At 31.2% G+C, this 15,621-nt stretch overlaps 1 protein-coding gene across 1 annotated transcript; it reads right to left on the reverse strand.

The window, feature by feature from the left end:
* Positions 1–654: 654 nt before the first annotated feature.
* On the reverse strand, positions 655–6,934 carry LOC126690180 (cellulose synthase-like protein G2). The gene is made up of 8 exons (XM_050385308.1): positions 6,344–6,934; positions 5,198–5,290; positions 3,382–3,513; positions 3,083–3,295; positions 2,472–2,571; positions 2,195–2,373; positions 1,705–2,052; positions 655–1,122 (listed from the first exon to the last, which is right to left on the reverse strand). Exons 1-8 carry the CDS (start codon positions 6,932–6,934, stop codon positions 655–657), a joined length of 2,124 nt encoding a protein of 707 aa, XP_050241265.1.
* Positions 6,935–15,621: the final 8,687 nt, after the last annotated feature.

Consider the following 15,621-nt stretch of genomic DNA (forward strand, 5'->3'; position numbering starts at 1 on the left):
CATTTTATCAATGTGCAATTTTTTAAAATACCATGTTTTTTAAAATTTAATTCTAAAAGTCCAGCTCTTTAAAATCCTTTTTTTTTTTTTTTTTTGGTGGGTTCCAGTTAGCTCAACTGGTAAAATCTCTAATAGTTGTATAAGAGATCTGGGGTTAAATCCCTGCCTATACCAAAAACTAATTGGTGTTTTGGTTTGATGATAAAGAACTATCATCAACAGTAGACGCCATAGGTTAAAACTCTTTCAAAATCTCATTTTTTTTTTTCAATGCACAATATTTTAAAACATCGCATCTTTTTAAAATTGAAAAAAAAAAAAAAAAAGACATTATCAATTTTATAAATCAACCTAAGATACAAAATGTATACCATCAAGCTTTAGCTGGTAAGTTGAGCATTTACCTAATTTCAGTGGTAATTACCATTGAAATTATAATGTAGAAAATGTAAATATATTGATCTACTAAGGAACTTCAAAATCCGCAATGAAAGTCATAATCTGTTGTTCAATGGCGTGTGCCACTTAAAGAGACCTTGAACAACTTATTTATTCTTCCCATTCAGGCATAAACATTCTGATTCTCAAAAAAAAAAAAAAAAAAAAAAGGCATACATTCTAAAATCTCCCGAAGAAAGTGCTTAAAATAACTTACTATTTTCCCTTACCTTTTTTCACCATTTCTTCAAGAATCGGATAACTCAGAATTAGAATGAAGAACGAAAGGAAAACTTGTCCAAACATCTCCTCCAAACTCTTCTCAATTACCACTCTTCTTAGCCCACAGAAGAAGCAAACAATGTTTAATATGACCAGTATTAACATGGGGACCATGAAAATGGCAGCCCCTTCAAAATCGAACTTACCTTTTTCATATTTCTCAAACTTTTCTTTGTCAACGGCTTTATTTGTTAAGCTTAAATTCACCTTCTTTTTGCCTAAACACTTCATGATGGCATCCAGAACTCCAAATAAGCTCCCAGAAATTGACTTTATCATCCAAATTCTTTGTTCATTCCACCAAGTCATAATTGAGCCATCACTTGAGAGGACCTCATATAAGTGCTGGAAAATGGAGGACGTGTAAATTGCCACAAACACAGCAAACCATGGGTCTGAAACCTGTAATAACAATCAAGAAGAGTATGTTAGATTCAAGAGGCACACTTGAGGACTCGTAACGTACAAGAGAATTATTATACAATTTTATCCCTTATGGATAATCTTAGAGGTAGTGGCTATTTCCTATTGGCCTTTAGTCTAGAGGCCTGTGGTAAGGGTATATTGAAAAACAATAAATTTACCATGCTAGGGTTTCTTTGGAGGCAGCATATAGTCATTGCAAACCCTTTATTTCTTACAGAATTAGGGTTTCTTTTGTGGTACCATAAAGTCATTGTAAACCCTTTATTTTTTATTAGTAAAAATTTTCTTCATTCACTCTTATGGATATAAATGAATTGCTGAATTAAGTAAAGCGCTACATTAATTTTATCTCTTCTCTCTATTTTTCACCAATATTGCTAAGATTTGAAATTTAAAAGTAATAATCCATTGGCAACCCTGGTTACCATTACTTGATGTTTTCGGTATGAAAATGTACGTACATTTTATAAAAAATTACAACACAAATCCTAAAATATAATTTCAAAACAGACTTTAAAATGTCAAAGGACTTATACTTTGTTACTATATATAGTTTACCTTAGGGTATAAAGGAATGCCATTCAGGAGACACACTTGAGGAACCGTGCCATATAAGAGAAGAGCGACAGAGAGAAAGGATGAGAAAGTGAAGTATCCATAACACATGCTTTGAAGAACGGACATTTTTGAAACCCCATATGTAAGAGGACTGAATTTCGAGAGCCCAAACTGTACCAAATTGGAGCTCCACTTCATAAGCTGAACCATGCCATCCTTCATATCAATGGTGGTGCACCCTAAGAAACATGGTCTCTTGGGGTAAAGATACACTGATATCCACCCCTTGCAGTGCAGAAGATACCCTGTGAATGTACTCTCCAACAAACAATCATACGAGAATCCTATCTGTATCAAAGGAAAACCAAAGCACATTAATGTCATATATAGAGATATATATATATATATATATATATGTACAACTCGAATAGACTTTGAGAAACATATAAATAATAATTCATTAGTTCATTAATTATTATATGATACTAGCCTCTTTTCCCCATTCTGTGTTTGCTTCAAACGCACAATTAGCTAAGAGTCTGGACTCTTCTAAAATTGCATCCCTTGAATTGTCCTTCTTGGCTACAAATTGTTCATTATTGCCCTTTAGCGAGTATATGAACTTGTTGGATGTACCAAAATTCTTTTCAGGCTCAGAGAGAAACATATCTGCCATTAGAGGCGAAAAAATAAAAAATAAACATGCAAAATGAGTGTTATTCGAGATTTCAATACAACTAAGCTACCCCAAGAAAACTTTACCATACCTTCTTGATTAGGTTTCCCATATAATGCCTTCCTTTTCAAGTAAAAGCCAGTTCCAGAGAGTAATGGCCCTCTTAGCCCATCCATGCCTTGCCACTTTGTCTAAGATGGATAAAAAACATGTAATATATATATATATATATATATGTTAACATGAAGAGTGAAATTAGGGATAATACAAATCTTACTATGTAACTTTTATAAACTAATTATATGTCATCAATCACAAAAAACTAATTCAATACTCATTTGTTTTGAGATCCATCGATTATATATATTATCACATCAGTTCATAAAGGTTATATAATAAATTTGTAGTATTTTTATTTTCTTAATGTGAAACAACAAGTATTAATGACACAATAAATTTCACAATTCTTTTTTCGCAGTGGCTAATGTAGCAAGTTGTGATCAATGTAAAGAAAAATAATGTCAATGATAATCTCATGTAAAAGTGATGTTGTACTGATCATAATTTGTCACTTTAATAAATCGTAGAAAATTTCTTGTAAAATTTGTTATTTCTATAACATTACTCGATATGAAAACCTATTTCTCAATAATTTGAATTGGCTTAAGACACACATGCAAAACATAATGGTTTTTCACTCACCTTGTAAGCAGATCTTGCTTGACCATCATATATGTCATTCTTGCTAATATTGTAGAAAATTTGAGGGTATTGAACAAAGGCAAGTGAGTGAGATAACTGGGAGTCAAGATGGAAGCACATTGCTTGGCGAGCAGATGTAGGATCATTGCAGTACATGTCACAGTCTAGCACCAACAAGTAAGGGCCATTGCTGATTACTCCAGAAACTCGAAGCTGCAGTACTTGTACTATTATTTGGTGCTATTATTTTTATTTAACTAGATGCTATTATGCCAAAGAAATAGAGATAGTATACTTACCAAGGTGTTGAGGGCTCCGGCTTTAAAAAGATGAGGGCATGATGGTCTTCTTTCCCTAGAGACATAGACAAGAAGAGGCATCTGAGTTTGGTCCTCAACGTTCTCTTCGTTGTTTTTGTTGTCATGTATTATCTAAAAAAATAAACCAATTTCCAAAGTTAACTTATCCTATATTTAAAATTGAAGCCTTGCTACTTTTAAAGATAATTTTGGTTTCGATAAAAATTTAGTATCACACTATTACCACATCAGCTTCCATCATGCAACTTATTGTGAGAGTTTTCATAATGTTTAAACCAACCGTAATTTGTGTCCTTGTCTTTTCCTTTTTTTTAACACGTGTTAATGATATTAGTTATAGATAAATCTTTTATTTTATACTAAGTTTATTAATTAACACATACATCACACAGATATATTCCCAATGATTAACATATTATTATTGTTTATTAAGTTCATTGTCATATAATCACACATGCATCACACATATTTGTATGTTTTCCATTTCAAAGTAAAATGGAGACTTCATTTAAAAGCATGATTCAAAGTGAAATAAATATAGGGTCTAAATTATGCCAAATCACTTAAAAGTTTATAATTTAAACTAATAGTAATTAAATGTGATGCCCCTAATTTGATTGGATGTTGATAAAGTTTGTGTTGTTTTGATATGTAATGAGTCCCACATCAGAAATATACTGAGTTGATCTAGACTTTATTAACTGTTAGGTCTTAAATATGTATAGTTTTATTGGCAAACACACAAACACAAACTTGTCTAGTTATATATAACTCTTAGAATGTATAAGAATGGTTAGACAATACTCAAGGTACACTTCAGATTGCAAGATTCAATTGTTACAAGACTAGTCCCTTTCAGGAAATAGCGCAAATGTGGCTTACATTTTGATATCCTAGGGCGTGGAGTGACAATGATTTGTTTAGTTTTTGTGCCTTTTTTTTATTTTATTTTATTTTTTTGTTTAACTAGACTTGATTTTTTTTCTTGACATGATTTTTATTTTTTAATAAATTTGGGTGATTGATTTATTTTTTTGCTTGTTTGTCACTTTTTTTTTTGTTTTAATTGGGCATCATTTTTTAACAAGGGTATGTGAGTAAATTTATACAAACTCATTTTTTTCACCCCTCCACTTTTCCACTCCAACTTAAACAAAAATGAGGGAAATTAAAATTTTTTCTATCCTCTCACTTTTTCATTCTCCTAGCATTTTCTATCCTCTTACTTTTCCATCCCTCCAACCAAATAGACCCTTTCTGAAGACAATAGTTAAAATGTATAAGAGGTATAAGAATATTGGGGGATGTATATTCTTTTTACGTGTAAATTTAGAGGAAATTCATGTCTGCTTCTTTCCTTAATTTTGTTTCATTTTCTTAGATATGAGATGTATGAGAAAATTTGAATGAACATTGAAAATTTATTTCACAATAGAGTTAGTAAAAAGGTAACCTGCTTGATTATTATTGTCATTCAAGCGCTATATATATAGCAACCTCAAGGACTTCATAAAATTGCAAGACATAGATTACTTATTGGAGCAATTTTTGGGGCTTTGGCCAAACTTCTAGAGATCCTCTGCCTAGTAACCCTGGTATAGTTTGAAAAGATTTCTGGATCGTCCACCAAGCATGTTTCACTAGTCACAAACCATAGCTTAGGAATAGATAACACACTAAGCAAGGATCAGAATTTGGAAATCTAGTACAAAACCGAAAAATGACCTAAATATAATTGATCCTCTTTTTTATCTTTTAAATTTCTTGTGTTAATTTTGAATGTTTTGTTGCATACCTCGACGCGCGGTGGGCGGTCTGGCACAACTTTGTTGTTTTCATCTTCGCCACCAACTTTCTCAACTTTTCCTTTGAATTCATCATATTTGGCCTGCATAGGTGATAATATCATTCAACACTATTACTTTTTCTGAAATTTTGATAATATATCTTACAGAAATTAGAACATAATATCAAAGTTTAACACTATTTAGCCTGCATAGATTATACATATCATATGTGATCTTATGAGATTAGTATTGCACAAATCTGAAATTTTGATAATATGTCTTACAGAAATTAGAACATACTATCAAAGTTTAACACTATTTAGCCTGCATAGATTAACTACTTGGCCTGCATATATTATATATATATATATATGTGATCTTATGAGATTAGTATTGCACAAACTGTTCTGGAGAGCAAAAACAGATTAGCAACATACAAGTACACAAAAAGAACTTAGGGGAGACTAAATGCATCTAGGAGACTAATGTTTGGTAATAGTTTTTGTTTTCTATTTTCAAAAACTTGTTTATGGAAATATAAAGAAAAAACAATTTTATTGTATTTTTGAAATCAAAAACATGTTTGGTTAGTTGAAATTAAAAAAGTAATTTTTTAAAGAAAAAAATAGAAAATACTAAAATATGTTGTTATTAGGATTTAAACTCTAATGCTAAATCATTAAATGAGACAGATTCATTAAATCAAATGCCTGTTTTCATTAACTTTTGAAAACTAGAAACTGAAAATAGCATTTTGTATGTTTTCAGTTTCCTTCACAAATTGAGTTTTGAAAACAATTTTTAGTTTTTGTCCATTTTGAATTGTCAAACAAGTATTTTTGTCTCAAAAATAGAAAATTGTTTTTGAAAACAAAAAATAAGGAGAAAAAACAAATAGCAGGGATCAAATGATCCACCTACAAGTACACTATCTTTTTTTGGTTATGGCTTCATTCTATATCTTGTACTTTGCTCAGTTGTGCCAGAGTGCCTTATCATAGAGAGGAAAAGAAACTAAAAAAAAACCCTCACAATACGCCGGGACCCTGGTGAGCATTCAATATCTATCACCAACATAAGTACCCAAATAGGGGGTTAAGAAAAAAGGAATAAACAACAAAATATATATGCACTGCAACCAAATTTGCACCCACCTTGATTTTCTCCACCTCTATCCTGAACTCATCACTACAAAGAAGCAGCTCATCATCAGCAAATGATGAGAAATAAGCCCCAGGGCACCTTGACTTAATCCCATATATCTTACAAAATGGTAGCCACGACTTAGCAAAAGAACATGCTTCTTTTATAGCATACAATGTAATGTAAGAACCCCCATCATCTGAAAGATACACTGAGAGGTTCTCAGGCGGGTAGTCTAGTGCCAAGGCCGATAAAACAGTGTTCATCACTTCTATTGTAGGCTCTTTTTTGGGGTCCAGTGTGCATACAAACACATCAAGCCCCGGTAATTGAATGCCTCCAGGTATATTCTCCGGGATAGCAGAACGCGACACTGGGTGCCACCTGAAGGCTTGAATGAGAATCCAAATGATGGTGAGGATGAGCTCGGAGGTGGAGATGAGGGACCATGCTAATGTGGGAACATTTTTTTCAAGGAAGAGACGGGTGGTCCTGTAGTAAAGTAGGAATAGTATGGCTGTGAAGTGGAGGAAAATGTGAATTCTGTTAATGGTTGCATGGGGCTGCTGAACTCTGCAAGTGTGGAGAGAAAGGGTAGCCATTTTCTTAATTCTTGTTCAGCATTGTGCATTTGTATACAAAGGCATAAACTGGTTGCTACTTATTTGCATGTTGACAATTATTGTTTTTTTTAATACCTGGTTGGAGTAGGGAGATTTGAACCTAAATGTTGTCTGTATTATTATTTTATTATAGATTTTTTTTGCTACACAAAAATAGCTTGGGTTCATACAAATTATCGACAACAAAAAAATGTTTTAAATTATTGGACAAATTACACATTTTCATCATAATTTTCATCCCAATTGCAATGTCTCTCAAACTTTAAAAATGCACAATTGATCCTCCAATTTTAAAACGTTGTTTTAATATCTCTATTGTTAGGCTATGTGAAGCCTAGTATATGCTACTCTGATTATAACTCAACTTTACATAAAAATATTATGGTTTTTAATGAAACTTTTCTAAGACTTAGTTCAAAGTGAATCCGCTATGTTGGATATAAATACTATTACTCCTTATTACGGTTTGGCGTGTTGGTTTAGAGAGAAAAACTATACTATCGTAATTCGTATAATTTCCTTGAAATTAATGAAATCACTGTAATTTCGTAAATGTAGGCAAACTGTTAAACTAGTAATTTTTATATGTCATATGTTTAGCTTTGTGTGTGTTATTTCGTTCTGTTTTTCAAACCTCATATATTTAGCAATTCGTGTCTATTCTTAACAGCCATGCCATCTATGTTGATGTTAAGTAACAGAAAAGTCTTGCATGTGCAAGGACGAGTGACTTCTAGACAGTTAGACTCCCTAAATGTTGTTTCAAGTTTCAACTATATCCTAGGAAGGGCTAAGATCAAGTCAGATTGGGTTTACAACCACCCCTGAACTCTGACCAGATAAAAATCAGGTTTGACAAGAAGGAGAAGAATGACATATTTTAAAGGGCAAGTTTGAAAACAAATACCTGAATATACTTTAATTTAAATTTTGAGAGAGAGAGAGAGAGAAGACCTGATCGATACCCAATGGTCTAACCTAACCCAATACCCAAATATTCAGGTTGGATCTATTTCCTTCCTGTCAAACCTAATTTTTATCGAGTCAGAGTTGGGTAACTATAAACCCAACCCAACCCGACCTAATCTCAGCCCTAGTCAAGAGCATCTAAAAGTTCCTTCCATCTCTACTATATAACTCATGAATTTTTGCAATCTCCATCTAAAAGAAATTGTAAAATTTAATTCAAAATTTAGATTTCCATCCACTTGTCTATCTAATTTCCATTTTTATAAATAAATTCTATAATATATTATTATCTAAGTGAATGAAATTTTACTTTTCTAGGACATGAACCTTGTAACCAAATCACATAAAATTCTTATATTTTCTCTATCGTAAATTTCTACACATATTGTTGATTATCAAATTACTCTTCCATTCCATCATTAATCTTGTTTTAAGCAATGTTGCACAGATTTTTTTGTCAAATAATTTTTTGACCCATCAATTTTCATCAATTGCTAAGAGCCTTGTACTTCATTTAATTTGTCCTTTATGATGTCCTAAAGACATTCTGATTCAAATTCTCTATCCCCATTATAACTATTAAATTATAAAAAATAAAATTGTATACTTTATTAATAATCACAAATGTGCATATCATATAAAGTCAAGGCACAATGAGTGTTAGAAAAATTTAGGGAGACTCCAATTGAATGATTAATATAATATATAATGACACTACTTAACTCGAAAGTTTAAGTTTATATATATATATATATATTTTAGTTTGATTATTTTATATTAACTACTTCCTCGTATCATTTTTCAAAAAAAAAAAAAAAAAAAAAAAAAAAAAAAGAAAAAAAAGAAAAAGAAAAAAGAGGCTACATCCTCTGTATCATTCTTATTTAATATAAAGTCATTCTTATTCAAAGGTGTGATTTTACTAACACATTTATACTAACAATGAGGCAATTCATGAAATCATGTCTTTTTTATTCTTTTTCGTTTTTACTCCTCATATCTTGATTCTTATCCCGCAAAAATGAATGGCTTAAATATTTTTTCTTCTTGTCCTTCCATCCTCCTTTCTTTTCTTTATTTATTTATTTTTTTTCCCTAATTCTATTTTTACAATTATAAATGACTAACGCGCATTTGTTTTGCAAACTGCAATCCCCCACACGAGGTTTCATCGAAGATACGATATAATATTAAAATCTTCCACAAATGGAATCTCGTCAAGTCTTATTTCAAAAACTTCTCCTGGCAAGTAGTTTTGCTGCTCTTCTTGAGCTTGAAGTCATTTCCCAGAAAGCGGTGGTATTTGTCTCATCCTCATAAATGGCTCCTTGTTGACCGTGTCATACAGAGAATTGCTGACACAGCTTAACCAAAAATGGCTTGGTTCCAAGATCATCAATCAATCTATCACTTTCTTCGACAAATCACCACGTGAATTCATAATTAACATGATAAATGAACTAATTTATTGGTTTCTTTTTTAAAGAAAGACTAATTAATCTCTTAATTTCCCTTTACCCACTCAACCCCTGTAATAATGATATAGATATGACAAATTTCATTAGTGTTTAAAGTATCATGTAATTAGCGTAATATTAATTTCATGTAAAGTCACACATCACTCTTGTTACACTGATAACAATTTGTTACCTCTAATTTTCAAAAAAAAAAAAAAAAAAACATATCACCTCAACGTGAGATTTATTAGCTTTAGAGTTATTGTTCTTTTTTACGTCGTTTAATATTTTTAATCATGCTTAAGTTGAAAGTGGGAACTGCATTAGCTAAACATGAGAAGTTATTTTATGCATTTTATATATATATATATATATATTATCCTTTTCACAGTATGTGAAGTCTGCACAATTATAGAAATCTACGTACTGTGACAAAAAAAATGTTTTGAAACAAAGTTTTCGTCCTAATCAAATCGAGGATAAACTATTCAAATAACCATGCCATATTTTTATTGTTTTAAAATATAGAATCTATTACAACTTGACCTCTTTCTTGAACAAAACATCAATTGCGTCTATCCAATTTTTTAAGAACAAGATAAGTTACTTTAAATGACCATGTCCACAGAACCCAAAAGAGAAAAGAAAGATCATTCCTTTTGTATCCATCATTTTTCAGTAAATCACACTCAAGTTAAAAATAAAGACCAAGTCTGCATTTGGGATTTACTTTTTTTTTTTTTTTTTTTTGGCTTTTTTGTTTTTATTTTAGTTTTTTTAAAACAACTTTTAGTTTTAGTTTTTGTAACACATTTAACATAAAAGATTTCAAAAACCTTATGTTCATCCAATTCACTATTTGGCAATTAAAGAGATCAATCTTATATAATTTTAATCACATAACTTTTTTTAATGAGTCATGTGACTTGTTTAAAAATACACATAAATAATTTTATAAATTTCCACATAGTGGTTGGAGTTAAACTTTGCTCAAGGTTGAATAAAATTTTGGAAAAAATTTAGCTTCAAACTGATTTGGAGTTATCTTCCTCTAACTCATTATGTGGTGATCAAAGAAATCATCCATGAGTAGAATTAGTCACATAACTTTTTTAATGAATCATGTGACATGTTTAAATAATATAATTAAATAGTCTCATAAATCACCATGTATATTTTGAAGAAGATTCATCCAAGCTAGTTTGGAGCTAATCTTTGTCCTAAATTTTTTTTCTAAACCAAGCCAGAGGAGTGGCAGTTCAAATCATCATGTATGTCTATTTTGTTTAGAGGAGAGCAGTTCCAATATCAATTGTGATATATTATGTGTTTAATTTTTTTTTATTAATTTTGATTATTTAATAATAAAAATAAAAAGAATACGTGACAAGTTATAATTAAGATTTAAGAATATGAGACAAAAAAAAAAAAATTGTATAGTTGATGATAGCACGAAATGAAGCTCCATTATTAAGTTTTCTCAGTATCCAAGACTTTTCTAGGACACAACCTATGTCCAGTGTCTAGTTCCACTAGTGAGTAGTGACCATACACGAGCTCTTCTCTTTCTAGAAAGTTCTTAAAATTTCCAACCCCTACCGAGAGGGAGAAAAGGTTATATGAGATTACTGATACACTTGTGTGGTGTAACGGTGTTTAGTAACATAAATTAGAATATGGGGGAAGAGAGAACCGTAAGAACTTGATTATGAAATACTAATTCATAATTCAGGCTTTCCTCAACCCCCCCCCCCCCCCCCCCCCCCCCCCCCACAACCAAAAAATAAAAATAAAAAAACATAATTCAGACACTCAAATAGCATTCAGTCCAACTACTTTTTCCATTAAGCAAGAAACTAAAATTGGATTTCATCTGACAGTGGGAACAATACAAATCTCTTATCATTTGCAATATGCACCCACAGCAGCCCAAAGTAACACAAATCTTGCACCAGCTTAGGCTGAGCAAATAGGAAGTGATTAAACAAGGTCTACAATTCCTATACTGTGCAAAGCATTTCTGGTTGACTCCGCCATTTTGCTAAACACTAAGCCAGATCTAATAAGAAGCTTATATCAGGTAGATCCAAATCTTTCATCGGAACTTTCAACCTTACGTGTAACGGTGTAAGCATTTTAAAACAAGTCCCAAATGGATTTCGTATGAAGTTGTTTTAACTTTTAACTTCTTATATAGAATAACCTGAAGAGGATCTTGCATGTTTGCTTTAGATTATGTTGCCGATAGTCAAAGATATTTCAATCAATTATTATTGATTTCCTTTTCCTATTACTGAAAACGAGAGGATATAACGTTCAAAAAAAAAAAAAACGAGAGGATATATAATTCAGCTACAATGTCTGGTAAGTTTAAATATTTTAGTGTCACTTATTGGTAAAGTTAATCGGTTGGTTTTAGAAATCAGTGATACAAACTAGACTGCTGGAGATCATAATAGGCCAGGCCCATATGAGAGAAAGTCAGTGTATAGCCTCAAATGGAATATTTTGGAAGCGTCATGTTGACAGGTATTTTTAGGACAATTGTTAATAAGTCATATTAAGAAAGTTTTGACATTATTTTTATAAAAATATATAAAATGCTGATAACAAAATTATTATTTTTCCTTTTTTTATAAAATATTTCTAAAACTAGTTTCTAAACTAATGTCTCAGGAGCATTTTTTAACATTTCTCATCAACTCATTATTCAAGTAAAACATGATCCGCGACATCATTTGACCAAGAATAGGGGATAGAACTAGAAATATAAACTTTTAAATGATAATTCATCGCTATATATCTTGTATACATCCTATGCATTAGGGTTGTGCCCCTATTTTCCTTTCTAGTGACTGTTTGGATTCAAACGAGTCAACGTTGTGCTTGTGCTAGCATTTTTTGTGTGGATCCTGTGCACTGTTTATGGGACCCGCCAGTATCGATTTAAACAAATTTTTCTTTAAAATTAGGTTCCACGGCATTACTCACACATTTAAAAATTGTTTTGTTACAGCGTTTTCAGTTTTCAGCAATAAGCGGTATCCAAACAGACCCTTAATATAAAATTTTACTTATCAAAATGAACTAAAATGTATAAATTGGTACTTCTCTTCAATCAACAGGAACTGTGGCTCATGAAGAGCGCACATGATCATATTGCATACACTTTGGTTTTAGTTTAAAAAGCATAGGCTAACAATTTTGGAGTTGGCGTGTTGTTGTATGTTTGTGTATTATCCCAAAAAAGAAAAAAAAAAAGGTTTAAAAAGCATAGGGATTTTGATGCGGGGGTATATTTCCCCTGTGCTGTATTAATAAAGAAATGCTGATGCACCATGTGTGAACTCTTCCCACGTTGACATAAATAATGGCCATGAGAGGTTTTGTAGGTATTACTGCCTACACCTGACAAGTGTCTCACAGCTATTGGTCATCCCTCACCTCTCAACCACCCCCAATTTTTTCTCTTAGGTCATGGAATTCTGGATTTTATTTATTTATTTTCTCCTCAAGTTAAGTCTTCAATAAAAAAAAAAATTAAAAAAAAAAAAAAAACTGGATAGACAACACTTTTTTTTACATCTCATTCTTTTCTTCTTCTTTTTTCCGGAGATACATCTCATTCTTGAATCTATTAAAAATTTAGAATGAAGTGATTATTTAGTGATTTCAATGCAAAGTGTGCAATAAACTATGTGTGTATTAGTATTTATCCAATAAAGTAACAGGTAAGGTTTATATTCAAGCACGAGTACTTGATGCAACATTGGATTAACACGTGATTATTTTAGCACAGATGTCATACCTTTGTTGATACTCAAAGGGCAGCTCAAGGCCTAGGCAAGTTAGCTCCAATTTTTAAAATATTTTACCCTAAAAAATAGGCTCCATTTTATTATAAAAATGCCTAAAATTATAGAATGATGTTAAAGATATTACAATTTTTTTGCGTCACCAATCAGAGAAAAAAAAATTAAACATTCATTATTAAGTGGTTGAAACTCACCAATAACATCCATTACTACATCAAATCACATTTATTATTATGAGTCCAAGTCTTCTATACCACACTTTCTGCTCCACTATATAATCCACAAATAAAAACATGCCACATGTCCATCTAATTTATTAAATGCTAAATTTATGTCTTCTATTATTTCAATTTCCTAAAATAAATAAATGAATAACCCATCATATTTAGGTAATTGAAATAATAGAAGGCATAAATTTACCATTTAATAAATTAGATGGACATGTGGCATGTTTTTATTTGTAGAGTATATAGTGGAGCAGAAGTGTGAGATAGAAGATTTGAATTCATTATTACATCTATTTGTGTTTTATGTAGTAAATTTTTTTTTTAGAAAAATTTTTATGTAGTAAGGTTTGTATTAATTTTAACATTTTTCAAGATTATATGATAATAAGTGGTTTTAAAAAAAAAATGGTCGTGTACTATTTTTCTTGACTCCAAAATAATATACCAACAAAAACTCAACCCAATTGAAAATCATAAACTTTTTGGGGAAATACAATTTTTGTGATGGTATAATTTTTGTAAGCCAATATTTATTTAATTGATATTTAAATACAAAGGCCAAATAAAATTATTGCCTTTGGCACACAACTATTTGGATTGAGCTAGCCTTGTTGATACCGTATTTTGTTTAGCCTCGATTGACATGTCGAAATACTGATTTAAGCCCTATAAAGAAAAAAAAATTTGTGTTTTTAAACATGAAAATACACACACACACACACACACACACACACACACACACACACACATATTTATATGAAATTACATAGAAAAATTTTATTTATCCCAATCAGAGATTGGATAAATTATTTTAATAATCCAAGAGTTCAAAATCTCAAATTTGCCATTTTGGCTAAGTTTGACCAACATCGACTAACCCTAACCAGGACTAGTAAAATATTTGATAAAAAAAATCCAATCTTTTGATCGAGATAAATTTTTGTTCATTTTAAAAATCATGAAATTCTATTTAAAATAACAGTTCACAAGACAAAATCATAGTTAAAATAGATAAGATGTCATGAAAATATCAAAATTCTAATTAAAAATACTATTTCATTATTTTTCAAGTTAAAAGTCTATTTTTTGGGGCGTTTTGCCAAATAAATTATACAGATCCATCCACAACGGGTGCGAAGGGCCTAAAACACATTAATGTATGATGGATTAGCTACACTATAAAAAAGGAGCTTGATGATATCCCCATTAGGGGGAACTAATTTTTCAAGATAAGTGCTACACGATTTTCCCCTCCCTTTCAAGTGCAATATCTCAACAATAGTCTCATGTATTGGACCTCACTTATTAAGGGGGGGTTTTAGCCCCATACACAAAGGCAGTGTTAGAATTATAATTAAATGAAAAGATTCATCATTTCCTAACATCTTAAACTATTTGGACAATGGGTAATCTATCAATTATTACTGTCACACAAGTTAGAGAGGTTATCACTTATTAAGGGGGGGTTTTAGCCCCATACGTGAAGGCAGTGTTAGAATTATAATTAAATGAAGAGATTCAACATTTCCTAACATCTTAAACTTTTTGGATAATGGGTAATCTATCAATTATTACTGTCACACATATCAGACGGGTTATGTCTTTGCACTTGTTTGTACAACTATATTTTGGAAATCTTCTAAACAAGCATGTATTGCCAAGTTCACAATGGAATTAAAATTTATCTCATTAGATAAAGCAAGTTAAGATGTAGAGGGGCTTCATCATTTTTTGGATGATATGCCAATGTGGATGAAACTTGTGTCTCACATTTGTCTACATTGTTATAGCAAGTCAGGAATTGGTAGAGCACAAATTTGTATGTACAATGGTAAGTCTCAACATATATTTCGTAGACATAAATCATGAGACGATTGCTCTCAAATGGAATTATCTCCATTAACTAAATAAAGTCAAAAGATAATATAGAGGATCATCCTTTAACCAAAGATTTGAGTAGAGAACAAGTAAATTGCTCATCAAAAGGAATGGGTTTAAAGCCTATAACCTAAAAGTTCCATGATGGCAACCCTATCTAAGTGATTAGAGATCCCAAGATCTAGGTTCAAAGGAACTGTGGAGACTAGAGACTAGTTTTATCACTATGGAGATAGCATCTCCTATATATCCATTGTCCAATGATGAAATAATGATGTCTGCAAGCGATATTCAGGATAAATTTTGATTTTAATGATTCT

Source organism: Quercus robur, chromosome 6 (genome assembly GCF_932294415.1).
Source record: "Quercus robur chromosome 6, dhQueRobu3.1, whole genome shotgun sequence".
Classification (NCBI taxonomy): domain Eukaryota; kingdom Viridiplantae; phylum Streptophyta; class Magnoliopsida; order Fagales; family Fagaceae; genus Quercus; species Quercus robur.

Excerpts from the sequence above, each read along its gene's own strand:
- LOC126690180 (XM_050385308.1), bottom strand. The coding sequence starts at position 6,934 with ATGGCTACCCTTTCTCTCCACACTTGCAGAGTTCAGCAGCCCCATGCA. Across the intron at positions 2,053-2,194 it reads ACACAGAATGGGGAAAAGAG|ATAGGATTCTCGTATGATTG; the intron begins GCTAGTATCATA and ends CCTTTGATACAG. Across the intron at positions 1,123-1,704 it reads GCATTCCTTTATACCCTAAG|GTTTCAGACCCATGGTTTGC; the intron begins GTAAACTATATA and ends TTGTTATTACAG.